Raw genomic sequence first — 27,422 nt, forward strand, 5'->3', positions numbered from 1 at the left:
CAGCAATTGCACTACTAGGTATTTATCCAAGGGATACAGGTGTGCTGTTTTGAAGGGACACATGCACCCCCATGTTTATAGCAGCACTATCCACAATAGCCAAAGTATGGAAAGAGCCCAAATGTCCATCGAGGGATGAATGGATAAAGAAGATGTGGTATGTATATACAATAGAGTATTACTTGGCAATCAAAAAGAATGAAATCTTGCCATTTGCAACTACGTGAATGGAACTGGAGGGTATTATGCTAAGTGAAATGAGTCAGTCAGAGAAAGACAAATATCATATGACTTCACTCCTATGAGGGCTTTAAGATACAAAACAGATGAACATAAGGGAAGGGAAGCAAAAATAACATAAAAACAGAGAGGGGGATAAAATATGAGACTCTTAAATATGGAGGATAAACAGAGGGTTGCTGGAGGGGTTGTGGGAGGGGGGATGGGCTAAATGGGTAAGGGGCATTAAGAAATCTACTCCTGAAATCATTGCTGCACCATGTGCTGACTAACTTGGGTGTAAATTATAAAAAATAAATAAATTATGGAAAGTAAAAAATAAATAAATAAGTAAATAAGTAAATAAATAAATAAATAAATAAAAATTGAGTGGACTAAAAACATGCATTTATTAGGCATCACCTATTCAGGGTAGTTTACAAGGAAAATTGAGGCTTTGTGACCTCTGGCATCCAGAACTTAAAGCCTACATTGAACATCTTGCCCCTATTCAGTCAAAGGACATTTACCCAGGGCTCATCACTCAACCATAATTCACCTTTTTCAAAAAAGTTAGGGAATCTAATATGGAGATACCCCAAAGTCAAATAAGGATTTTGTAGTTTTAAAAGTTTAGTTTGAGGGGCGCCTGGGTGGCTCAGTCAGTTAAGCATCCAACTTCGGCTCAGGTCATGATCTCATGGATTGTGATTTCGAGCCTCATATTGGGCTTTGTGATGACAGCTCAGAGCCTGGAGTACTTCACATTCTGTGTCTCCCTCTCTCTCTACCCCTCCCCCACTCACACTCGGTCTCTTTCTGTCTCAAAAATAAATAAACATTTTTTAAAAATTTAAGTTTAGTTTGATATTTCTAGGAGAGATATCAATGCCTCTTGGAGTTAGATGTAACTAATAAAAATCAAATGGAAGATTTTAAAATTTGCCTTCTAACTTTCAGTGAGTTGTTACTGTCTAGAATAGATGCAACGACACAGGAAGCATGATACAATCATTCTTTCCAGAGTTGATCAAGTATGATCCCACTGACGGGTGGGAATGACACTAGGTAAAGGAGAAGGAAATCACTTAATTGTTCAATCATTTTAAGAGTAGGACAGGAACTTAAGGACCATTGAGTCTAATCCTTTCTTTCTCCAGATGATAGCCTTGAGCCCCTGAGAAATAAAGTATCCTGCTTAAAAAGGTAATGACTGTTCCAAGACCAAGAGCCCTCATCTCCTGCCTCTGTCCAGTGCTCCTCCCACTGAGAGATGTGCAGAACATTTGTTTCTGTGACTCAGGTGAAAGACAATCTTTACTGAGAATGTTGAGATTTCCCCCCCCCAAAGGGCCTCTTTCCTCAGTATCTCTCCAATATGAGATGTAGATAGACTTCGATTTCTTTTCACAGCACATATTGTGGATATGGTGTCTCAGACTCTTGAGCCCTGGAACGGACTTTCTGTCTTACAGCTTTGAGGTTATAAAGCTATGAAGTTGTAAGTTATATACCTAATCTAAATTCTAAATGAAGTAAGTTATATTCCTAATCTAAATTCTAAATCAGTTCCTACATATCCTCTAAAGCATTAGGAGGGAATTATTACTTACCCTTTGTGAAAAGTGCCCCAAGACCCTTGTGTGAATGATGCCATTCACATGTTTATTTCATTCTCTCATTCATTTGCCCAACCAACACTTACTGAGTCTTTAATTATGTACCCAGAAATTTTACAATTTTTTTCTATATGTGATAAATGTTTTTATGACTGGACTGTAAGCTTAATGTGAGTAAAAATTAACTCATCTATCTTTACCATTTGTTGCTCTGTGTATTGCACCTAGCCCCTGACTGTGTAGATACTCAGTAAAGGTGTGATAATGAATGAAAAAAATTATAAAATAGGAAAAATAAAGTCCATAGTTACTTTTTCAATCTCCTACTATCAAATACATCAGCTTCACCTGCAATTATTTCAGGAAATATGCAGAGAGGTAAAGAGATAGAAAAAAGACCGAGAGACCAGGGACCAGAAAGAGTGGGGAAGAGGCCCTTATAATTTCAGAACTCCTCAAGGAGAACCATACTTAATTATATGTTAAGGATAGTATGCGTCATACCTCAACAGCCTACTGGACTGACTTATATTATTAAATATCTGTGCATTAAGTAGAGATGGTGTTCATATTTGCAATTTACATAAAGAAGCTTCCTGAGTCCAACACCCATCAGCCCCTGATTGAATATCAGCTTCTCAGATAGATCTTACACCTGTAAATTTGGTACAAAAGAGTGGTACAGGTTGACCAATTCAGAGTGACTCTGATCATGAAGATAGAGCTCTTGTTGAAAGCTTGAGGCATAAGTCACTCTAAAATCCTGCCTCTTCACTCTGCCCACACCACCATGGGAGCTTCAATCTTCCTAAAGAGTAGCGAGGTGTGAAGTTAAAGAGGTTTGGACAAGCATTTGGGAGCCCCTGAAGCTTATCTGAACTAACCAAGCCTCCCAAAGCCATAAATCTCCAAAGGAAGCTTCCAAGAGTGACATACTTTGTTGTGAAATCTCTCAGGGATTGGCTGCATTCCAGGAAAGAAGAGATGTGTGGACTGCAAGATAAAGCCAACATGCACATTACCCCTCCCTCCTGGGTATCCCTTAGTCCAACTCTCATAAGCGTAACATTTGAGGATGTTGCCTGCCTGCTTAGAGTAGTGCTGCATTGCATGATCATTAAGAAGCCAGGATTGCCCTTGAATGTTGTTTTCTGTCTGTGGCCAGGTTCTTACTGGATTGAAGAAGATAGTGTGAACCATGATATAAATGTAATTATTGCCACCATTGTCACAGACTACTGGATTTGCTATTGTTTCTCAATGTGTCCAGAGACTGCATGCATACAAAATGGCAAGTTGCTTGCTTTGAAGACAGACTCTTGGGACCCTCCCCAGAAAACTGAATCAGAATCTCTGAAGGGAGGACCTGGGAATCTGAAATTTAACAAGCTCTCCCTTGGCATATTAAATTCACAGGCATAAAATTTTCTTATCACTATTCCTTTAATGCAAGCCAGTCATTTTGCAGAATAGGACTCAGGCCCAGGGAGGTGGAATGACCTGCTTAATGTCTCATAGCTGGTTAACACCAAAGGCCACTCCAGGGCCCATGTCTGTACCTTCCCAGATCTGTCCTTTTATTACCACAACATCTTCACCATCATATCCTGGAGCATTCACCATGGCATAGCACAAGTTCCTGCAGGAAAGTGCTCTGAGATGCTTGCACTGTCTCTGGAGCATGTAACCTGCGGGGAGACAAGAGACTCGATTAGACAGATTACATTCCAGTTCTGTGCAGGCTCAATGGTAAACAAGAGGAAGGAGAGAGTAGCTCTGCATCATCCAGTTGTCCCGCAGGCACCCAGGGTGCTCTCCTGCTCTATCTGTCCTTTATGCTCAGAAAAGGATCTTCTTTTTGCCATTTATCCTTCTGTATAAATAATATAAAGAGCTCTTATACTTGCATATGCCATTCAGCAAGTGTATATTTTCTTATTTGCTCTTAGAAGCCTTCCCTGACTCTCCACAGTGAACACTCCTAGACAACCCTTGGTGCAACCCTCTAGTTTTGCGATTTCCACTCTATGTGACTATTATCTACCTATAAGTGCATCTCCTGCACTAAACTGTCAGCATCTTGAGGGCAGGAGATAATGTCTTTCATCTCTTTATACCCGTTGCCAGCACAATTTCTATTCCATGGGAGGTCATAAATAAATAATATATGTGTGTCTAATAAATTCTTGCAACAACCTAGTGGTAGAGAGGAATTATCATCCCTACCTTAGAGATAAATAAACTGGGTATAAAAAGACAAAGGAACTTGGTAATGATTACACAGTTGTCCAGTGAAAGGGAAGACATTTGAATCAAATTATGAATGTCTCCCAAGAGCACTGCCATTTCTATTCTTATCAAACCACTAGCATGTTACCCTCAGCATCAAGGTATTTCCTCCTCTGGAGGTAACTACTTCCATAACCAAATCTCTAATTTGGAAAAGGAAATTTGGCCTGACAACTTGAAATGTAGTGAATGCAAAGTGTAAATTGGGAGCAGATTTGGAAGAAAAAGCAGTTAACAGCAAAAAAGTCTAGAACCAAAAAAACAGATTGAGTCAAATGGCACTGACCTGAGTCTACAAGGGGAACTTATGCTTTGGATGCTTCTCCCACTAAGCACCTGGTCTGAGTTTCAGGATTAGAGGAAGCCCCATCATTCTGCACATACAGTACTGACAAGCAACACAGAGCACTCCTCCACTGCATCTAGACTTCGTGTCCCAGATGCTCTGTGTTTCCTCTTGAGGTGGGGATCAGTGATGAGGGCAGACCAGTCAGGAAAAACAGATGGTGGATGACTGTGTACAGACACATTTACAGGGCCCACACTGGAATTAAAACATGCTGGCACCCCCAATTTTTAGCATAGATTTTAAAACAAAGACTGGTGAGAGAACTACATTTTACTAGGTCTTGTTTATCAGCTAAAGTAAGTCCTCTGACCTCTCTCCCTCCCCTTTAAAGTTCACCCTTCAATTATTTATTTGAAAACTTCAGGCAAGTTCTTGCACATGCTCATCCACAAGTCATTTCAGCTACCTCACGACCTGGACCTTGCCATCCACCCTCCTTTTGTGCATTGTCTCCTGCTTCTGTTACACCTGAAACCAGCTGAGGGCACTTCTCCACTTTAATTGTGTCAGAAACATTAACCCCAAGACAAGAGGGGTCATATTCCATGGATCCTAAAGATTCCAGCACCATTTTCTCTCTGCTATAAGACGCTGCTATTTCGTGAAAACTGTTCTTTCGGGCTGCCTTTTTACTGAAAGCCCCCTCCCTGGAACTGAGACACAGGGGCAAGGCTGTGGAAAAACCTGAGTGATTATTACCAGACTCTACTCAGCCTTGCCCCACTCCTGTAAAATCTGATTCTTTGTTTCTGGACCCATCTTGTCAGCCTACTGTCTCCTCACCTTAGATGGAGTCCCACAGAAGATACTCAGGCTGTCATACAGACAAACTTCCATTGGTCCTGCCCACAATTCCAGTGAAGATAGCTCCCAGAGATGGACATGCTCAAGGCTTCAGCCTTGACTGCCACTTCTAGAGCTGTAACTACACAATGTTTATTTGAGAAATTCTTCCCTCCATCTACATCCTGTATGTTACCATATTACTGGATCCAGCTTCAGTCTCTGCTCTACTATGAAGCTCTGTCTTTGCTTCTTATGGAACCCTGCCTGCCCTGCCAAACTCAGAAGTCCAAGTCAGAGTATTCATGTCACAATGGAGGAACTACTTTTAATTACCATGCTAACAGCTGGGTTAATGTCAGATGGCGATTGCCAGTGAGCAATCACAATGAAGTGATTAGAAGATAACCAAAGGGGTTTAGATCCTCTTCCCATGAACACACCCAGCCAAGGTCTGCCTGTGCCCAAGTCACAACCATCAAATAAAAAATTATATATATTTGATATTCTTAAAGATATTTATGGTGCTGTAAACTACTAAACAAATATTGTGTTAAGGGTTGTCACGGCATTTTTACAAAAAAGAAGTGATCCCAAATACTAAAGAATGGATGAATTTCTCACAAATCCCTAATCATGGCTGTCCTGAAATATGATTGTATATATTTGCCTAAGTCCTCCTTAAAATGCTGGAATATTGCCTGATTTCCCAAAAGCTACAGTTAAAAAACTGGTCTAGACTGAGTGATATGAGAACACAGTTTGATTCCTACATTGTTAGCACTTAATTTTGATGGTCTCAATTTAAAATTACATCTTTAAATGAACCTAGTAAGACCCCACCTGGGTTAGTCATTCCAAGCAATTTTAAAGAGTTCTTATTATCAAAAAGAACATTAAAAATACATATAAGTGTATTCTTCCCTGAGATAGGTCAGATATCATGAGTTAGCTGATTATTAAAAAAAAGAAAGAAAAGAAAAGAAAAGAAAAAAAGAAAAGAAAAGGAAAGAAAAGGATAAGGGGAAAAAAGCTTACCATTGGAAAGGCACCTGCAGAAGTATATTGTCAAGCTATAATAGTGTAATGGTATAATGGTATAATGATAAGAGCCCTGGATGTAGAGAAATGAAACCAGGTTCACAGCCTTATTCACCTCTTGCTACCTCTGCACTTGGAAATAGGCCACCTTCAGTTGCCTTATTGCATTTTATGATCATCATCTGTAAAAAAGGACCCTTTTCTCAGGGTGGGGGTTTTGTAAGGATCATCATGAGACCATAAACGATTGACTTTTAGCTTTCCAAGGTGTATAAATATACCTAATAAAAGAGAACAAAGAGAGTATTATCACATTAATCAGGCATTGATAGTTAATTAAGAACTGTATTACTTTAGGAGCGCCTGGGTGGCTCAGTGGTTAAGTGTCCAACTGCAGCTCAGGTCATGATCTCGCAATTCATGGGTTTGAGTCCTGCATCAGTCTCTGTGCTGACAGCTCAGAGCCTGGAGCCTGCTTCAGATTCTGTGTTCCCCTCTCTCTCTACTCCTCCCCCACTCACACTCTCTCTCTCAAAAATAATAAAATAAACATTAAAAATTTTTTTAAAGAGAATTGTATTACTTTAATATGATAGTCTCAGACTTTGAAGCAGAAGGTTGAAAAAGGAATAAAGATGTAATGCCATATAACTAGGGAATTCTGGATCTGGAAGGGACCTCACAGAACATTTCTTCCAATTTTCAATCCCCAGACACCCATTTTATAGAGAAGGAAACACAGAGAGATTGAGAAGCTTTCCTGGGATCTCACAGCACTACCTACAGAGCTCAGACTAGAACTTCGCTCTCCTGCTTCCCAGTGCCTAGCACCTATGACTACAATTGTTAAACTGTGTCCATAATCCTTTTTCCTGCATTCCTACACCCATGTCCACAACCACCAAAGCTTATTATCCAGTTCAATTATGTCCTTTAATAAAAATTAACAAGATGATTGCAATACCTTCCCTTCCCTTTGCAATGTAGACAGGACTGAACACTTGGAGAACTGCCATCAACTTCACTCAGGGAGAGAGACCTTTTTCATTCAGTATCAAATATTTATCTGCGTTCTTACTTGTGCCCAAGAACTGTGCTATATCCTGATAAGAATATGAGTGCTCCAAGGTTTCCTTCAAGTTGTGGATATAGACCAGTGGTGACCACATAGGTGGAGATATTAAAGCAGATATAAACAGACTGCAATAGAAGCTTAAGGGGATGGTGTGACTAAGGAACCAAGAGAAATTTGACAGTGAATGCTGCTTCATCCAGACAAATGACAAGTATACAATATTAACAAAAATTAAAATGTGAAAAGTCAGGAGATCAGATTTCCTTCATCTACAAGAATTCTGCAGTGATCAGTGGCAGTTATATAGTTTTATGTTCCTGGTTTAGACAGCCCACCCTTCCTACCAGGAACTGGATCAGATTCTGTCTCTGAGAACTCTGATGTCAATGTCAGCCATACTCTGAACACCAAATATTCTGTACTAGCAGTAGATAACTAACCTCTGTGTTTCTCAATTTCCTCATCTATAAAGTAGAGACAATTATAAAAGCTCTCCATGGGTAAGGTTACCTTGAGGATTAAATGAGTTTGACCATGTCAAATGCTTAGAACAATGCCAGGGACCAGGTGCCTGCATGGCTCAGTCGGTTAAGCATCCAACTGGGACTCAGGTCGTGATCTCACAGTTCATGAGTTCGAGCCCCACGTCAGGCTCTGTGATGACAGCTCAGAGCCTGGAGCCTGCTTCAGATTCTGTGTCTCCCTCTGCCCCTCCCCCACTTGTGTTCTGTCTCTCTCAAAAATAAATAAACATTTAAAAAATGTAAAAAAAAAAATCCAAATTCCAGGGACCAAGTACGTGTTCAATAAATGTTAGCATCTCAGTATGGGAATACCAAGTGTCACTGAAAACTCACTCCTAAGTGTGAATATATGAATGCAAGGGAGGAGATGAAGAAAGGTGTGTCGATCAGGCTTAACCAGAAGAACGGAACTGGTGGGGGATATAGTTTAAGAGATGTATTGGAAGAAATTGGCTCACATGATTGTTGAGGTGACTAAACAAATCTGAAATCCCTAGAGCAAGGCCTTGGGAAGGGCAGACTGGCACTCCTAGGCATAAGCTGAAGTGACAGTCCAAGGCAGAATTTCTTCTTCCTCAACAAAGCCTCGGTTCTGCTCTTAAGACCTTTCAACTGATTGTATCAGGCCCACCCTGATTATCAAGTAAAGTCTCCTTTACTTTGTTTTTAACAGCTTTATTGAGATATAACTGATATACAGAGAACTGCACATATTTCATGCATGCAATTTGATGAATCTGGACATATGCAAACACCTATGATACAATCACCACAATCAAAATGATAGACATATCCAACACCTCCCAAATTGTCCTGTATCCTCACTTAACATGAGAGCTAGCCTTTCAACAAGTCTTTGAAGTGCATAATACAATATTGTTAACTATAGGGACTATGTTTTACAGCAGATCTCTAGAACGTATTCATCTAGCATAAGAAACCTTATAAACATGGAACAACACCTTCTCTATCCCTCCCAACCCCCTCAGCCCTTGGCAATTACTATTGTAGTCTCTGTTTCATGAGTTCCATTCTTATATATACCTCATAAAAGTGGAATCAAGCCGCATTTATCCTTCTGTGACTAGCTTATATTACTTAGTACATTATCCATCCATGTTGTCAGAAATGTCAAGATTTCCTTCTTTTTTAAGGCTGAATAATATTCCATTGTGTATATATACCCCATTCTCTTTCTCATTCATCTGTCTGTGGATACTTGGGTTGTTTCCATATCTTAGCTATTGTGAATAGTGCTGCAGTGAACTTGGAAGTGCAGATATCTTCAAAACACTGACTTCAATTCTTTTGGATATATACCCAGAAGTAGAATTGCTAGATCATATGGTACTTATATTTTTAATTGTTTGAGAAACCTTTATATTGTTTTCCATAGCTATTACGAACATGCCCACCAACAGTGTATAAGGGTACCAATTTCTCCACATCCTTGCCAACAATTGTTATCTTTTGTTGTGTTTTTTTTTCCCTAAGTAATGGCCATCCTAACAGATGTGAGGTGATATCTTATTACAGTTTGGATTTGCATTTCCCTGATAATTAATGTTGCTGAGAATCATTTCATATACCTATTGGCCAGTTGTATATCTTCTTTGGAGGAATGTCTATTCAAGTCCTTTGTCCATTTTTTAATTGGGCTATTTAGAGGTTTTTTGCTGTTGAGTTGTAGGAGATACTTATATTCTTTGGAAATTAACCCCTTATCAGATATATAGTTTGAAAATATTTCTCCCATTTCAGAAGATGCCTTTCATTTTGTTGATTCCTTTCCTGGGTAGAAGCTTTTTAGTTTGACATTGGTTTTGTTGCCTATGCTTTTGATGTCATATCCAAGAAATCATTACCAAGACCAATGCCACGAAGCTTTCCACCATGTTTTCTTCTTTAATTGTAATGGTTTCGGGTCTTATGTTTAAATCTTTAATCCATTTTGAGTTGATTTTTATGCATAGAAAGGTTTTAATCAAATTCCTTTCCTTTCCTTTCCTTTCCTTTCCTTTCCTTTCCTTTCCTTTCCTTTCCTTTCCTTTCCTTTCCTTTCCTTTCCTTTCCTTCCTTTCTCTTCCCTCTTTCTTTCTTTCTTTCTTTCTTTCTTTCTTTCTTTCTTTCTTTCTCTTTCTTTCTTTCTTTCTTTCTTTCTTTCTTTCTTTCTTTCTTTCTTTCTTTCTTTCTTTCTTCCTGCATTTGGATATCTAGTTTTCCCAACATCACTTGTTAAAGAGACTATCCTTCACTGTGTATTCATGATATCTTGTTAAAAATTAGTTGACCATACATGTGTGCATTTATTTCTGGGCTTTCTGTTCTGTTTCATTAGCCTACAGGTTTGTCTTTATGCCAGTGCCATGCTATTTTAATCACTGTAGCTTTGTGATATATTTTGGAGTTAGAGTTATAGTGCATCCAGCTTTGTTCTTTTTTCTTAAGATTGCTTTGGCTCTTCTGCGTTGATAAATTCAACACCATTTCATGATAAAATGCTCAACAAACTAGGTATAAAGGAATGTACCTCCAAAGTAATAAAGGCCATGGTTAACAACATACTCAATGGTGAAAACTGAAAGCTTTTCCTATAAGATCAGGAACAAGATAAGGATTCCCCCTTTCTATTCAACACAATATTCAAAATCCTTTCCAGAACAATTAGGAAAGAAAAAAAAAAACAAAAGAAATATAAATAGGAAAAGAAGTTGTAAAATTATCTGTTTGCAGATGACATGATTCCCATATGTAGAAAACCCTATAGACTCTACCAAAAAGAACTACTAGAATTAATACACAAATTCAGTAAACTTGCAGGATACAAAATTAATATACAAAAGTCAGTTGTGTTTCTACATACTAACAATGAACAACCCAAAAAGGAAATTAAGAAAACAGTCTTATTGGGGCACCTGGATGGCTCAGTTGGTTGGGCGTCCGACTTCAGCTCAGGTCATGATCTCACAGCTTGTGAGTTTGGGCCCTACATCAGGCTCTGTGCTGACAGCTCAAAGCCTGGAGCCTGCTCCCAATTCTGTGTCTCCTTCTCTCTTTGCCCCTACCCCACTCATGCTCTGTCTCCATCTCTCAAAAATAAACATTAAAAAAAATTAAAAAAAAAACAGTCTTATTTACAATAACATCAAAAATAATAAAACACTTAGGAATAAACTTAATCAAAGAGGCTAAAAGTTGCTCATTGGAAATGACAAAACATCGATGAAATTAAAGGAGACACAAATAAATGGAAAGACATTCTGTGTTCATGTACTAGAAGACTTAATACCATTCAAAATATCCATACTACTCTAAGTGGTCTATAGATTCAATGTTGTCTCCATCAAAATCCCAATGGTGTGTTTTTGTTTTTGTTTTTGTTTTAGAAATAGAAGAACGATCCTGAAATTCATATGGAATCCACAAAGTCTCCTTTATTTTAAAGTCAACTGACTATGAACTGATTAACTGTGTCTATACAGTATTTCACTACAACACCTAGATTAATGTTTGATTAAGTCACCGGGGACTGTAGCCTCACCAAGTTGACACATAAAACTGACCATCACAAAAGGCTAATGAAAAATAAGATGACATATCTTTCTTCTAATGGGCTCAATGCAAATGTCCAATAAGAACCAGATGGAGTAGTACAGACCCTCAAGACGCACCTATCCATGCATTTCACAGACCAAGCTAAGGACCCCAGAGACAATGTGCACACTGCTATCGATGCAGCCCCTTGCGTGGGAACAGTGAACAGGTTCTCTCTGTTGCTTGGTGTGTTTATTGAGCTTTGGAGAATCCAAATAATTTATAGTTTCAATCACAGAATAGAGTTGTTTACACAGAGCAAACTAACAAGACCTAAATTCTGAATTTCCGCTTCCATTAAGAGGCGTATGGTATAACAGAAAATATATCACCTGTGCATCAGGCGCCTGGATTCAAATCCATCTTTGTCACTTTCTAGGTGTCCAGTCAAGTCACTTAACCTCTCTAAGCCTGTGAATGGCCATTACCTGTGAATGGTAAAAATAATATTTTCATTTCAACGTTATCGTAAAGGATTAAAGACCATAAACCAAGTGGCATGAGTTCATAAAACATGATCAGTTAAGACATGCTATGAACTTCTTTTAGTTCGGAGATTATCTAGTGTTAGCTGAGTAGTCTTGGGAAATTTACTTTCCTTCTCTGTGTCACAGTTTCCTCATCTGTAATATGAGCATAACAATAAATTGTTCTGGGGATTAAATGAGTTGATATGTATCTTTTCATATATAAAATTAATTTATATAAACTGTGTGCTCAGAATAGTGCCTGGTACACAGTAAGCACTATATATGTTGCAATTATTATAATTTTCCATTTATGTGGTAGCTGTGAAATGAGGGGCATGGAACACCTAGATTTTAGTCCTAGCCCTACACTGGGTGAATGCACAGAAGCCACTGCACTTCTCTGCCATCATTTCCTCCTCTGTGAAATGAAGGAGTTGATTGGACTGTCTGCGGCACTCAGACATTGTAAGATTGCATGCTAAATTCCACTGAGAGATGCAGGGACTTGAGAAGACTTCTGGCTCATAGAGTCTCCAGCTGCTGATCTCTCACAGATCTGTCAAGGCTTCCTTATTGATTCACACCAAGAATCCTGCCTCGGTCTCGGTTTTTCTGCAGGGCAGTTGATCTGTTTACTTTGCACCAAGATGTGTTCCTCTGTCAGCCTCCTCGGAGCTGTCACAAGCCAGCTGCATGGCAGGGAGAGACAGAAAAAGTTTTTTTGTTTTTCTGCTTCACTGTCTTCCTTCCTTTAGGGTCCCTTCTGAAAAAGGCCAAAACAGAATTCTGTGTCTGCCATAATGAGACATGCTAGCCAATTGAAGAAGCAGGGCCCATGTCAGTGACAGGGCCTGCCCCGGGTAGGCCAGGATTAGAGTCCCATCAAGCCTGACTCAGCCTCCAATCCATGGGGCTTCAGTGGTCACTCCCTTTCTGCCCCTGACATATAGCACATTACAAACATCCTGAATGCTGTGGTTGGCAGGTGGAAGGAGGGGACAGTAACTAACTAAAGTATGACAGGAAATCTAAGGGAGGGCAAAAAAAGAGTGACATGTGGTTTTTGCCTAAGATTATGTGGCAGACTGAAATTCCACGTACATCCTGTCTTGCTTTTTCTGTATTATACTGTGACTAGGGAGGCAGGAAGGAGGGACTCCTTCCTCTTCCGTCAAGGCAGAAGAGTTATAAAGGCTGCTTCCATTTCTTCTCTCTCATGTGCTTCTGCCCCCTTTGTCTTTTTATCTGCTCCTCCCCAGAGGTAGAAGAATATCTGAGTGTCAGACTCAGGTGTCCCATGGTTGTATTTATGACCAGGCAATGTTATGAGCTTTAAAGACAGGGTCCCAAGAACTGCCCTTCTTTCTTTCTGTGTCCCGGCCCGTGTCATAAATGTCTAAGGAGGGAGGGACAGTACAGAGGGACTGGCAAACGGGGAGAAGAACACCTGGTTGTAAGTAACTGCAGATCAACTGACTGTGTTCAACAACGTGATATTTATAATACACATTCTGAACGGATTTTTCCAAATGACTGACTCATTGACTGGTTCCCCTGGCCATTAGAATAAATGAGGTAGAACTTCATCCTACTTTGAATTAAAAAGGGAGTTCTCATCACTCCTAACAAACACTGCATTGCTTATCATTTCCATCAGAAAGAGCTAAGCCTTTCATTGACATAGGTTATTTTGCAACCTATACAGCTCCAAATAATCTTAGCATCTCCAAGGGAGAAGAAAACTCAAAAGAACATCCCACCCAGTCCTCTATAACATTCTCCACTTGGCTTTCTCTACCACGTTTTTGGGGAATAGTTTCTTCTTGAACATTTCCAGTAATAAAACACTCAGTCTTACACAGATGACTATTTCTGGACAGGTATAATTCTTTGTTACTTCCTTGTAACTTCCTCACCACTTCCTCCCCGCTTTTGGAGTCAGACAAAGTAAATTGAAATACCTTTTCCTATGACAGCGCTTTAAATGGTTCTCAGACTAGGTTATGCTGTAATGATCTCAGTGGCTGAAAACAGCAGCAAATCCTTTCATGTAGACACAAATGTCCATCCTGGATCATCTGGGGACTCTGCTGCACATTTCCCTCACTTAGAGACTAAGGTTAAGATAACAGATACTATTAGTAGTTTACTTTTAGCATCTACCAATTGAGTAAACATGCAATGACCAAAAAGTTAGTGTAACTTGAGTAATGGTTTCAACTGAATTTTAATTGTTATTCTCCAACTTCCTGGGATTGAAGTTTCTTTCAAAACCTAAATAGGATATCTTGAGTTCTAACTCCATGTACTCCAGAAGTTGATACCCTCCCCAGTGTTTCTGTGGGGTTCCATTCCTTGGAGTTATCTGTCTGACTCTCCCTCCACAGCCCTTCTCCCCCAAGTTCTCAATCCCTGTGGGCCATATCACACTGCAGTCTGGTCTGCTTGTCCCAAAACATGGACACAGCCCCTCTCCTTTATTCTCCAAGTCACCACCAGAAAATGCTATAATGGGTGGCAGATTTACTAGAGTCTTAAGGATAACAGGGAAGAGGAAGTAGAGAGGGCACCTGACTGTTAGAAGAGGAAGTAGACAGGGTCAAATGACTTGACCTTTGAAAATTAGACCTCACAGTTTCCAAAGTTCCTTACCTGTCTCCTACTTTCCCCAACCCCAATGTCAGGCCCATCTTCAGCTCTCTGATGAATCCTTTCCTAATTTCTTCTCAACCCACACCGCTGGGCCCCATGTCTATGTCTCTAGTTACAAAGGGAAAATTCAACTTGACATTACTTTATTCGCAGAGCAGTTGAGCTCCCTTTGTCTTAACCTCTACCATTTTGATTTATTCTAATAGAATCTCCTTCATAACAAGGACTTCTTAATATGTTTTACAAGTGAAAGAATTATCTACCATAGCCTCCACATTAAAAGAGAAAGCAAAAGTTGAGAAATTAGTTTTTCTTTAAGATGCCTCAAAAAATTTTGTAGCAAATGCTTTTTATTCCAACCAACTTCATATTAAAGAAAATTTGAAATGTTGTATGCATGGATTGTAAAGGGTGAATTTGGGGATATCCAGGAAGTCAGATCATGAAAGTCCTTAGAAGACCTGTTAGCTTATATGCATTTTTTTATTTTAAGCAGGAAATTAGCCTGATTGGTGGATTAGCATTGGGGGTTTGGGGGTGGGGAGCATAAGAGAGAGGGCAAGGAGACCAGCCAGTGCTGGAGTCCAGCCATAGGGGACGGAATGCACAGGAGTTGGTGTGGGAGCCAGGACTAGGCAAGGTATCAGGAATGACACTCGGTTTTCTCTTTGTAGCAACTGGTTGAGTGTTGGCATAATTCACCATGACAGAAAATAAATGAGCAGGAATCAATGGGCGGGGGGATTATGTTTCTTTTTGGACACAATTCATTTTAGGTCTGAGGCATCCCACAGATCAGAGAAAGGAGTTAAGTCAGGTTTTTCAGGCAGGACTGGCCAGAGAGGTCTGCATCCTGAGGAAGGACCAGGTTGCCTCTTAGAACCCCAATATTCCAGGGGAAACTTCGGAGTAAAAGATCCCTTTTGCTGCCTTCGTCTTATTCGAGGTCTGGGACTTCCTTGGTGCAAATCACTAGCTTAATATATGGAAGTGACATCTACAGCGCTTGAGACTGAGACCTTATTCCACAACCTGCACCCTGGAAAAAATGGAGAATTCCTTCTTCACCTATGTATGTGTAATCAAACAGAGGGAGGGCTATTGATTTAATCTGAGTCACTGTACAGAGTGTTGCTTGGGGGCCCAGAATTTAACCTCAATATTGCTTGAAAGAGCCTTCTTGTAGAAGTGAGTGTCTCATTGTGATGGATGCCTGACATTTACCAGTGTGACTTACCTGTCACTGTTTTCCACCCATTTTTCATATGGGTACCGTTAAAAGATTTCACTTGTTTGCCTTCTTATGCAGCATTATTAGCATCATGCTTTTGCCTTCAGAAAAAAAAACGGAAAAAGAAAATGTGATTAGTATTGTCCCATTCAAATCATTAAACCTAAACTGCCATCGTAGAAGCTACAGACATGGAGTCAGGCATCAGTTTCCAGCTCTAGACCAGGGAGGCTCTCTGCTGTGGGGAAGAACACTGGAATTGGAGTTAGGACATCTGCCTTCCCATCCCAGATTTCCATTCACTAGATAGTCCTTCAGTGAGTCACTCATACCGTTTTGGTCCTGTTAGTCTTATCTGAAAAATGGGCAAATTATTAGTCACTGATGAATCACAGGGCTGCTTTGAGATTGTGGTGGCAAGACTAAGTAAAGACTCTAGAAACCACTGGGAGTGAAATCTTGCCATTTGCAACAGCATAGATGGATCTACAGAGCATAATGCTAAGTGAAAGAAGGCAGGAAAGAAAAATGCATATGATTTCACCCATATGTGGAATTTAAGAAACAAAACAAATGAACAGAGGGGGAAACGAGAGAGACAAAGCAAGAAACAGACTCTTAATGATAGAGAACAAACTGATGGTTGCTGGGGAGGTGGGTGGGGGGGATGGGTGAAATAGGTGAAGGGGATTAAGAGTACACTTAACACGATGAGCACTGAATGATGTATAGCATTGTTGAAATCACTATATTGTACACCTGAAACTAATATAACACTGTATGTTAACTACACACTGGAATTAAAAATTAAAAACTTAATTAAAAAAAAACTGTAGAAATCAAAGGGATACTACATCCCAAATGCCACAGTCTAAGAGTGCTGGGCTTTTGGCATCTCTCATCAGTTCTTCCTCATAAAGTTCACACTACCTTCAGCTACTGTGGATGCATTCTTAATTTCTTTTTTAAAGATACTTCCTTTCTCTTGCAGTGCATAGTATGGGACTGGGACTCCAATGGCAAACATGACTTCATTGGAGAATTCACCTCGACATTCAAAGAGATGAGAGGAGCAATGGAAGGGAAACAGGTAGGTGGTAAACCACGCATGCTATTTCCCCACACACTTCTCTCATGATGTATCCTTAGCACCCTCTATACATGGAACAGCAGGAGGGGAGACCTCAATACTTGATTAAATGTGACAAGTAGGGAGCATGGGGGGATTTGAGTACCTAGAGTCTAGTACTAGCCCCACCCAAAGCAACCAGTGTGCCCTTGGACAAGACACTGCCTCTGTGTGGTATAGTTTCTCCATCAATAAAACCGAGGGGTCAGATGAGAATGTGTCTTATTTCCCTTAGCTGTATAGCCTGCGACAAGTGACTCAGTTTTCTCTGTGCCTCAGTTGTCTCACTTAAAAAATGAGGGTGGTAATTGTACCTACCTAATAGAATTTTGTGAAGATTAAATGAGATAATCCATGGTATTCACTTAGCAGAGTGCCTGGCATGCAGCTAGTACTTCCAAAATATCTGCTTCTAGTAGTACTATTCTTTCCATGACTTGGTGGCATTCAGTGCGCGTTTAGTGCTTTGGAAAAGTTATTGGATTCCTCCAAATTTTCATTATGGACACTAGATTTTCATTTGGCTTCTCCATTTCACTGTCACACACTGGATACCAAGACACGTACCCAAACACTGCCATATACCATAGAGACACATAGAGATTTCATTGCACCAGACACAAAGCTAAACTTTCTCTGCATTTCTCTCAGACACACATGCATTCACATATCAATAAATTGATCAGTCAGTTGCTGTCATCTGGACCCTAACCATGGAACTGCTGTTCTCACCTGTTCAGTGTTCACCTGCCCAATTTCCAGCTACAAAACCTGTATCTCTTTGCCTGAGGGCTTTGTCTGGTGACTGGGGCCCATTCATCCCAGGGCCCACAGGAGGCTGAGGTATGAGGGGAGGTGTAGCTCCTTCTAGGGAGTGGCCCTCAACAAATAATTCATGGGGGAAAAGGGAGTATAAATACCCAGCTCTCTTGCCCCACAGGTAGCAGAACTTGGAGTGCGTGTTCTATGCAGCTTCCCAGGGTTCCCCAGTGGGAATAGGCCCTGGTGGCCACAGTGGTAACTGACCCGCACACCTTTTTGGCAGCCTCTGCATCTCAATTCCCTACTCCTCGATTGGTACTTTCTGGTATTACCTCCCAAGTGAACCATTTACACTTAAATTCTTGCCTCTGGGGCACTCAAACCAAAATACCTGACATTCTTACTCTGGGACCCACTGTCCCCATGGAGCAGAAAAGAGTGACAGCTGACCATTCAGTGGCTTTGAGAAAGGTCTTTTCCCTAGAGATAAGATCCTATACCCAGCCTGGTCAGAGGTGCTGATTACAGAAATGTCACAACTCATTTTTCAAGTCTCTTCTTTCAGATATAAGGTCAAGATATACCTAGACTGGATGGGAATAAACTAACATGCTTGAGAATGGAAGCTTAATCTAAATCGGACCGTTTGTTGAGTACTTACATTTGGTCTAGAAAATCAAGGGCAGCTTTTTTCATAACTCCTACAAAACTTGGTGTATATGCTCTATTAAATATCCAGTATTGCAAGCAACTTGTGAAACACGCAGAGATCTTCCCCACGAGCAGGCACGCAGAGTTTCATTCAGGGCCATAGTCAAAATCACACTAAATTATAAGTGCATCACACCCAGGATAACAAGGAAGATAGCCAGAGAAGTTGTTGCTCTGTTGAACCAGGCCCCACTGTGCTAATAAATCAATGAGTTATCAATACCACCTACTAGAGTTCTAAAAATTTTAATAAAGGTGTACCTTATTCTCCTCTACAAGTAGAAATAGCCAAATCAATAAATGTGAGTAACATGTCGTCTTTAGGCTCCTAAGAGGGTGTTAAAAGTAAAATTATAGCATATATTATCATTGAAAAACACCAAAGTCTGATGCTTTCAAACAAACAGAAATGAATCCTCAAGTCCCACTGAGGAAATGGATCATATGATATGGCACTTTTCTGTATCACCAGAAAGATTTTATTTGGTCCCATCACTCAGCCCCATTTGGGTGCATTTACACTGTGGGAAATGTTCTCTTATTTACTGATTCTACTAATATTTATAAGGAACACCTACTAAGCGCCGAGCTCTAGGTGTGTCATGACTGTGCATCAGAGTACAATATAGACATGAATCAAACAAAAAATAAAAATGTTATTACAGCTTGTGACAAATGCTATAAAAAACTGAACCAGTTCAGTATAAAGGTATGGTATTGGAAAGATAATCTGAAATGGCAGCATTTAAGCTGAGGTCCCTTAAAGATGAAAAAAGCCAACCATGTAACAAGCAAGAGAAAAGCACAAAGGCCAAGGGAATCTTACATTACGAAGTCCTGAATGAGGAAAGAGCTTGGTGTGATTAAAGATGTGGAAAGAGACTAGTGTATCTGGAGCAGAGAGCATGCACGGGATGTGGTCAAAGACAGAAGCAAGGGCCAGGAAAAGCACGTTCTAATATCTCGAAGAAAAGAGTTTCAATTTTCCTCTAACTGAAAAAGAGACAGCTTTGTGCTCTCCAGGACAGGAGCCACGAGCTACATGTGAGTATTTTAGCCTCACTTTTAATTAATTAAAAATTTGAGTTTCAATTTCAATTCCTGAGTTACATTAGCCACACTCCAAGTACCCCATCACCTCCTATGGTTAGTGGCTTCAATGTTGGTTGGTGCAAATATAGAGTATTTCCATCATTGCAGAAAGTTCTACTGGACAGTGGTGCAAAGGAGTCCAAGCTAGAGAATGACATGATGGGTTTTAACTTTTTAAAAGATTATTCTGGCTACTGTGTGCATAATCCATTGTAGAGAGAAGACAGTGAAGCAGACCTGTCAGAAGGCAAGACAAGAGGTAATAATTACTTAGGCTAACAAAGTGGTAATGGAGATGGAGAGAAGTAGAGTGATTTAAGATGGATTTTGGAGACAGGGGCTAAGACATGTTGAGGGTTTGGATATGAGTGGGATAGATGGGTAAATGTGGGTGCCATTTCCTGAGTAAGGAAGTCTTGTTTCAGGGAGGTCCAGTTGTGTGGAAAGTTCAAGAATGGGGTTCGGGAAACTGGCACTCAGGGGAGAGGCCTACCTGGAGATGCATTTTGGAGCCGTCAGTAAACAGAAGTGGTTGATGTTAAGAGAGTGGAGGATAGGGAGACAGATAGAGGAGGGTTGAACCCTGAGGAACCTCAGTAAGTAGAAACAGAGACAAAAAGAGGAGACATCATCCTCTTTTAAGCTCCTTCCTATGAGAGTCATGGCTCTGCAGGTGCAGGGTAAATTCTTGATTAACTTGGATGAATTCTTGGGTGGCCTTCATGAACAGCCTTAGTCTGAGGTGGCCAAAAGGGAGACTTGCAAGAAGAACAAATAGGAGAGTCCCTCCAAGATCCTCCCCGTGGAAGCCTGCATTAATAGGCCAGGCTTTGGAGCGGGACTGACAGGTACCAATCCCAGCTCTACCAGTTGCCACCCGTATGACCTGAGCCTCATCTTTAGTCTACAAAAGTGGGTTGTAGGGAGAGTGAAGTGGGATTGTAGGTGTAAGGCACATACCCCATAGTTACATGAAAACTTTATCCCAAGACAGATGCAAACTACTTACACCTGGTTCATCAGCATCCCCTTCCCACCCAACAGGCATGAAAGCCCCAAGTGCCTGCGGGCTCCGACTCAGCTTCCTTGGAGCCCTTGTCTGGCTGCACCAACCCATCCTCCACTACTGGTCTGCCTTAGCCTGAGAAATGAGTGCACTTTTCATGGATTATCATTATAATTCTTTTTTTTTAATTTTTTAATGTTTATTTGAGAGTAAAAGAGAGAGAGAGAGAACAGGGGAGAGGCAGATAGAGAGGGAGATACAGAATCTGAAACAGGTTCCAGGCTCTGAGCTGTCAGCAGGGAGTCCGATGTGGGGCTCAAACCCACATACTGCAAGATCATGACCTGAGCCAAAGTCGGACCCTTAACCAACTGAGCCACCCAGGCGCCCCTATCATTATAATTCTTAATAGAATTTGAAATCTAACTCATTCAAAGTTTCATTTGTTATGTCCTGCTTTGTTGAAGAAATTGAGGTTAATGGGAATGATTGAAAATGACAAAGGAACCACCACAGCCTCACTTTCTAAGTGTTACGGTAAATCCCCACACTACTTGTTCATACTGTGACATTAGAGGAGGATTTGGGGGAAAGGCAATTTCAGTTTTGATGGGTTTGGGAGGGGCTTGGGGTGCTTTGTCTGAAAACACTAAATCTGCTTTGAGACAAGCTAGAATTCTTGCTTATCAAGAGCTTGCCACATGGAGAGCAGATTAGAAGAGAACCTAAGAGAGGGAAGAAAGACAACCATCATGATGGTGGAAAGATTAGGCCTTTGAAACAAAACAGGGTTGGAGATGTCCTGATTTCAGATTCAGTTTGACTCTTCTCTCTTCCTCTCTTCCTCTCTTCCTCTCACCCTCTCTTCCTCTCACCCTCCCTTCCTTCCTTCCTTTCTCTTTTTATTTCCTTCCTTTTATGGAAGGAGTTTTAGAGAGCCCTTAGCCAGTACAGGATTCCTTTCTTCCTAACTCTTACATTGTTGCCCAGTCCCTACTGGAACTTCCCCAGTGTTGAGAAACTACTGTTCTCAGTTATCTGTTGCTGAGGAACAAATTAGCCCAAAACTTTCCGGCAGAAAACAATGATCATTATTTACTCACAATTGTTGGCAATTTAGACTGAGTTCACCTGGGGCAGCTCTTCACCACTCTACATGATGTCAACTGAACTCACTCATGCATCTGTGCCTCCGCAGCTGGGATGGCCGAGACGTTTCTCATGTACTCTTTTATTCTCCAGGAGAGCAGCCTAAACTTTTTTACATGGTGGTAAAAACCTCCCAGCAGCAAGAGGATGGCAGGCCCCAACGCCCAGACACGTTTTAATCCTCTGCTCATACCACTTTTGCTAATGTCCCATTGGCCAAAACAAGTCCCATGACTAACCTCACTGTCATTGTGGGAGGGAACTGCACAAATACACAGACCCTGAGAGGAATGGGTCACTGGGAGCCAATGCTGCTTCAGTCTACCCCACTCACATCTGCCTGAGAAACTGCTTTATTTTCAGGGGGTGCCTGGGTGGCTCAATCACTTTAACGTCGGACTCTTAATTTTGGCTCAGGTCCTGGTATCACGGTTCGTGAGATCGAGCACTGCATTGGCCTCTGTGTCACAATGCGGAGCTTGCTTGGGATTCTCTCTCTCCCTCTGTCCCTGCCCCGCTCTCTTTCTTTCTCTCTCAAAATAAATAAATAAACTTTAAAATTTTTTAAAAAGAAAGAAATTGCTTTACTTTCAGATACCGCTAATTGTCAGAGAGTGAAAATTGGTCTCCTGAGTGGAAATCCAAGGATCCAGCTCCCACAGAATGGTGGGCAAGAGTTTTCAGTGGCTCTTGGATGTTTGGCTTGAAGTTGATTTTGTCACATGAAGTCTCCTGTAGGCTTGAAAGGTTGATATCTGTTCTCCTAAGGCCCCCCTTAGCTCCCAGCTACCTCCTCAGTTTCCAGCCACTCCTGCAGCTCTGATACTATCCCTCAGAGAAGCCCCTTTGGAGATCTGTTGTGTCCCTGGTGTGATATGTATCACTCCATTATTTTAGTTCTCAGGGAAGTTCTGTGCAAACTCATCATTATCCCCACTAATTTCCTATAGTCAGCACTCACTGTCTCTCAGTTTTCTGACCTTTTAAGCTAATTCCCACGCACTAAGACTCAACAGTGTGTTACTCAACGGTGTGTCTACAGATGTTTCCTTCCCTCTGGTGCTTGATTTGATCCTATTAATAGAAAGCATTTATAAGTACCAGGCACTTTTTTAAATGTGTTATGTGGATTAATTATTAAATCGTCACAATAATCCTATGAGATAGATACAATTACCAGCTCCATTTTACAAAGGAGATATCCAAGGCATAGAGGAATCAAGTAATTTGCCAAGGGTCGCACAGCTGGAAGTGGAGGGACCAGGACTGGAACCAGGCAGCCTTATATCAGAGTCTCACTCAGCCACGCCTCCTTAACCACCCTCCCTCAGAATGCAAGGGTTATCCCACAGAAACCATTTGTCAGCCCTCAGATCCATGTGCCGTAGCACCTGGGGGCTTGGCTTCATGGAATGACTCCACTTCTTCCTAAGTAGGCTCTCTTGCTGTGGCCCCTCTTGTTGCAGGTGCAGTGGGAGTGCATCAACCCCAAGTACAAAGCCAAGAAGAAGAACTATAAGAACTCAGGCATTGTGATTTTGAATCAGTGCAAGGTACGTACATAGCCCTTCTCTTTCAGGAGTATGAAGCTAGGGCTGTCTGGGAGGAAGAGCTCAGACTGTGTGGCCGGAGGAAGAAACTGTCAAGGAGGTGTAGTGTTTTTTGTAATAAAAAACATAAAGTCCATGTTATAATGGATGTGGAGTGAAAAACATACGTGTGGGTGGTCTTGGAGCTGTGGTGGCCCACTGCCACCATCCCTTCTGCAAAGACAGTCATACCCTCAAAGATGGGGAGTCCTGGTCACATGTCAGGCTCTTCTCTGTCCTGACAGCACCAGAGGGAGATCCCCCAAAGGGGAAGACAACATTTCCAAAGCTCCTGCTATGCACCTATCACAGTGTTCAGTGCTTTATATGTGGTGCCTCACCCATGCCGAAAGGGTACTGTGAAAACAAATCAATGGAGAAAGATTAGAAGGCCTAGAAATTCCTCCCAGAAGGGCTCTAACTTCACAGAAAATCCCACATGCTAGTAATCAAATCTCTTAAATCATATCTGAAAATAATTCTGGCATTGGTTGAGTACTTACTATGTGAGAGTAACTATGATGAATTCTGTTTAACTTGTATCATAATGCTGAGATTTCTGCTGTCAACTGAGATCATGTAACTAGTCACACACATGGTAAGTTTAAGAGCTGAGATTTTAATCTATGCATGTCTAACTCCACCATATACAATTTGAATGTCATCTAGTTTCTCTCTGTGTATGTCAGCTTCCTTTTCCCAGATTGGCTTCTCCCTGGATGCCAGGAGCTGTGGGAGCATATCCTCTCATAGCAAGAGCAATAATAGAGGAAAGACTGATATGCCCACCCCTTGAACCAATCAGTGTATTAAGATTAGCCATCTAGGATCATTGTATTAATCATGTCTTTTATTTTCTATACTTTTTTGATGCATTAACATCTCTGGGCCTTGTGGGCTGGGTAGGAACTTCTCCCAGGGTTAGCTAATTCCTATAGATAGCCAACAACTTGCTTGTGAGCCTGCCTTTGATATGCAGACCAACCAATCCAGAGCCCATACCCCCAACCACCTCCTTTATCAAGCTTACACACACACACACACACACACACATGCGCGCGCACACACACACACACACACACACACACACACACACACACACTATTCCTCTGTCCCTATATCTCCCTGGGTCCAGGCTTTACATAATTAGAGACCACCCCTATAGCCCAGAGTCACCAAAAGTATCCAAACTCTCCAATCCTAAACCAGTTTAACTGCTTACCATACCCCACTCATTCCTTCCCATGATAAAACACAATAAAGACTTCCACCCACACTTTCCTCTCAATCTTTCTGCCTTCTGACTGACCCTAGTGCTTTCCCATGTGGCCCCTGAGTGGCATGACATGTCTTCTACCCTTTGGGGAACTCTGGGTAATAAACTCTTCTTTGAAAGGCAGTTGTCTCTGGTCATCTCCCCTATCTATACAAATCAAATCCCAGGCACATTCAAAACATCCCTGTCCCCAGGGAAGCAGGAGAAAAGATGTGGATAAACCCCTTCAGTGGTTGTCTGTCTCCTTAAGGTGCCTGTGATAAGTCTGTTTTGATTCTCCATGAATTGATCTTACAGTTTAGTGCTTAGGGGCCAATATTATTCAACTCGTTCCCAAGTTCTTATTTCCTGGGTACATAGACAATAGTAGGGTGTCCCAACCATCAAGCAAAGCATTGCCAAAGGGAGCCAGGAGCAGGCACTATTCAGGGGGCCAAGTGAACACCAGCCCTGAAAAAAGTCTGCCAAGAGATGTGTGCCACCTAGAGGTGGTACCTAGAGACACCAACACGATCTTGTGGGTCAGTCTCTGAGAAGCTGCCCTGAGCATCAGATGAAATCTGAAAATTGAGGGTCAAAAATCACAGTTACTCACTGTCCAGGTTAAAGTGGCCAGATGACAAACTTCATGACTGCGGGTATCGTGTCTGTTTTTCTCATCACTATATCCCTAACATCTAGTGCATAGTGGGGGCTTTGTTAAATAAAATTTAAAAATTTATTGTTAAATAAATAAATGGATGAATATCACCAAGGGTCAAGAAGCAGAATCATAAGGAAGCAGAAATGAAGGCCAAAAATTGGTATGGCACATGAGAACACTGATAATCATGGTTGGGCAAAAAACAGAGACTATGCTGACTTCCAGCACAGAGGTCCAAAGGATGGACTATGCAGTCCATTTGCCACCATTTGAGTCCCACCTCCACCTTCTACTAGGTAGGTGATCTTAGCCTCAACTTCCTCCTCCACAAAGATGGCACAGTAGAAATAATAGCTCCACCTTTACAGGGCTGTCCTAAGAACTAAATAAAATTATGGATGTTAAGTCCCTGACTTAGAGTTAGTCATTGCTGTTCATGGCATGGCAGGAATCTAATGAGTGGGAAACGGCCAGTAAAGGCCTTCTCAGGTAATTGCAATCCTGAAGCAGCTAACCTAGATTACTTGTGGTATTAAGAATGTTACCAGGACTGGAACTTAGACTGGGGAGCAAGAGTGAAGCCTAGTGTGAGACTTTATTAATTCCGAAACAGTGGTGTCCCTTGAAAATATAGTGTTAGCTCTCCCTGGAGGCATGCATGCCCCAAAAGAGGGGAGCAGGGCATGAATAGCTGCAGCCCTCACAGGGCCATCTGAATTAGGCATTGCTTTCTTTCTCTCCTATAAAATCAAAATTGGAGCAATTAAGCATCTGACTCTTGGTTTCAGCTCAGGTCATGATCTCATGGTTTCGTGGGTTTGAGCCCCACAGTAGGCTGATGCAGAGCCTGCTTGGGATTCTCTCTCTCCCTCTCTATCTGTCTCACCCCCAGTTATGCTGTCTCTGTCTCCCTCGAAAATAAATAAACTTAAAAAAATAAAATCGGGGTGCCTGGGTGGCTCAGTCGGTTAAGCGTCCAACTTCAGCTCAGGTCATGATCTCACAGTTTATGGGTTCGAGCCCCACATCAGGCTCTGTGCTGACAACTCGGAGCCTGGAGCCTGCTTCGGATTCTGTGTCTCTCTCTTTCTCTGTTCCTCCCCTGCTCTCACTCTGTCTCTCTCTCTCTCGCTCTCTCTCAAATAAATGCAGATTTTTAAAAAATTAAAAAATATATATTTATAAAAAAATGAAATCAAATCAAAATCAACTGACCTATCTCTTCCCCACAGATGTCTTTCTGCTCTTTCTTCTAGGTTAGCAGTCCAATGCCAAAGACTAAGCTTCCACTCCATAAGGAAATAGATCATGCTGTTACTAAAACGATTTCCTCTCCTCCTCCAATGCAGATCCACAAGATGCATTCTTTCTTGGACTACATCATGGGCGGCTGCCAAATCCAGTTTACAGTAAGTTGTTTCCACATTTGTTCATATTCATGGAGCAAGGTGTGGGGCATGGTTGGAGGGTTGTGGGAATATGGAGACAAAAATTTATTAAAACCCTTGGTCAGCTTTTTTCAGGTCTCATTGCTGAAATATTGTATGATATAATTTTTTTTTCTTTTCTTTCTTTCGATATAATTTTTTAAAAGTGAGTTCATACTTCTGTTTTCTCCAGTGACTATGGCTGTCAGGAAGTCATATCAGAAAAGTCATGCCACTCAACCTCAGGTGGTTTGGGAACCCTCCTCATGCTTCCCATTCTTTCAGTAACTGCATGAGGCATGGGGCAGTGGGCATATTGCCAGATCCCATTACCTGGTGAGTAGGAATTGGAAGGAAGTAAGCCACTCTGGTAAGTCCCACTGACCCAAGGCAGATGCAGCCCAAAGACCAGCACCAACGCCATGCCCAAGGGTCAGTGCCACGAGTAAGCCATCCAAATGGTTCATCAGGCAACAAAAAGGTGAATTCCAAAAGATTGGAGAATTAGGCTTTCAAAGTTGAGAAACAAGAGTGTCTAGACTCAGTGGGTAGATCAGGGATCATTTCCTAAATATAATCTGTGAACCCATAGGATTTATACACTCCAATGATTTGAGTGGGTAGGCTGGGTCTCTTTAAGGTGCCTGGTAGGCCAAGCTTATGAATCCATCTGCCCTTGAAAAACTTACTTTCAGTGGCCTAATATTCAAAACCCTCCCAGGGTTGGACAGATGTGACCTCCAGAAAGAGGATCCCAGATGGCAAGGATAGATCTGCTAAAACCTATGGGAA

The 27,422-nt window shown here is 41.3% G+C and overlaps 1 protein-coding gene across 2 annotated transcripts in view; it reads left to right on the plus strand.

Annotated features, from left to right (window-relative positions):
- CPNE4 (copine 4) overlaps window positions 1-27,422 on the plus strand; it is a 598,316-nt gene that overhangs the window by 533,982 nt on the left and 36,912 nt on the right. For both annotated transcript variants that reach the window (XM_053221448.1, XM_027061847.2), the window contains 3 exons: window positions 16,838-16,936; window positions 23,162-23,248; window positions 26,553-26,612. In XM_053221448.1, the coding sequence (XP_053077423.1) occupies window positions 16,838-16,936; window positions 23,162-23,248; window positions 26,553-26,612 (246 nt within the window). The remainder of the gene's footprint in view (window positions 1-16,837; window positions 16,937-23,161; window positions 23,249-26,552; window positions 26,613-27,422) is intronic.

Source organism: Acinonyx jubatus, chromosome C2, assembly GCF_027475565.1.
Source record: "Acinonyx jubatus isolate Ajub_Pintada_27869175 chromosome C2, VMU_Ajub_asm_v1.0, whole genome shotgun sequence".
In the NCBI taxonomy this organism is placed as follows: domain Eukaryota; kingdom Metazoa; phylum Chordata; class Mammalia; order Carnivora; family Felidae; genus Acinonyx; species Acinonyx jubatus.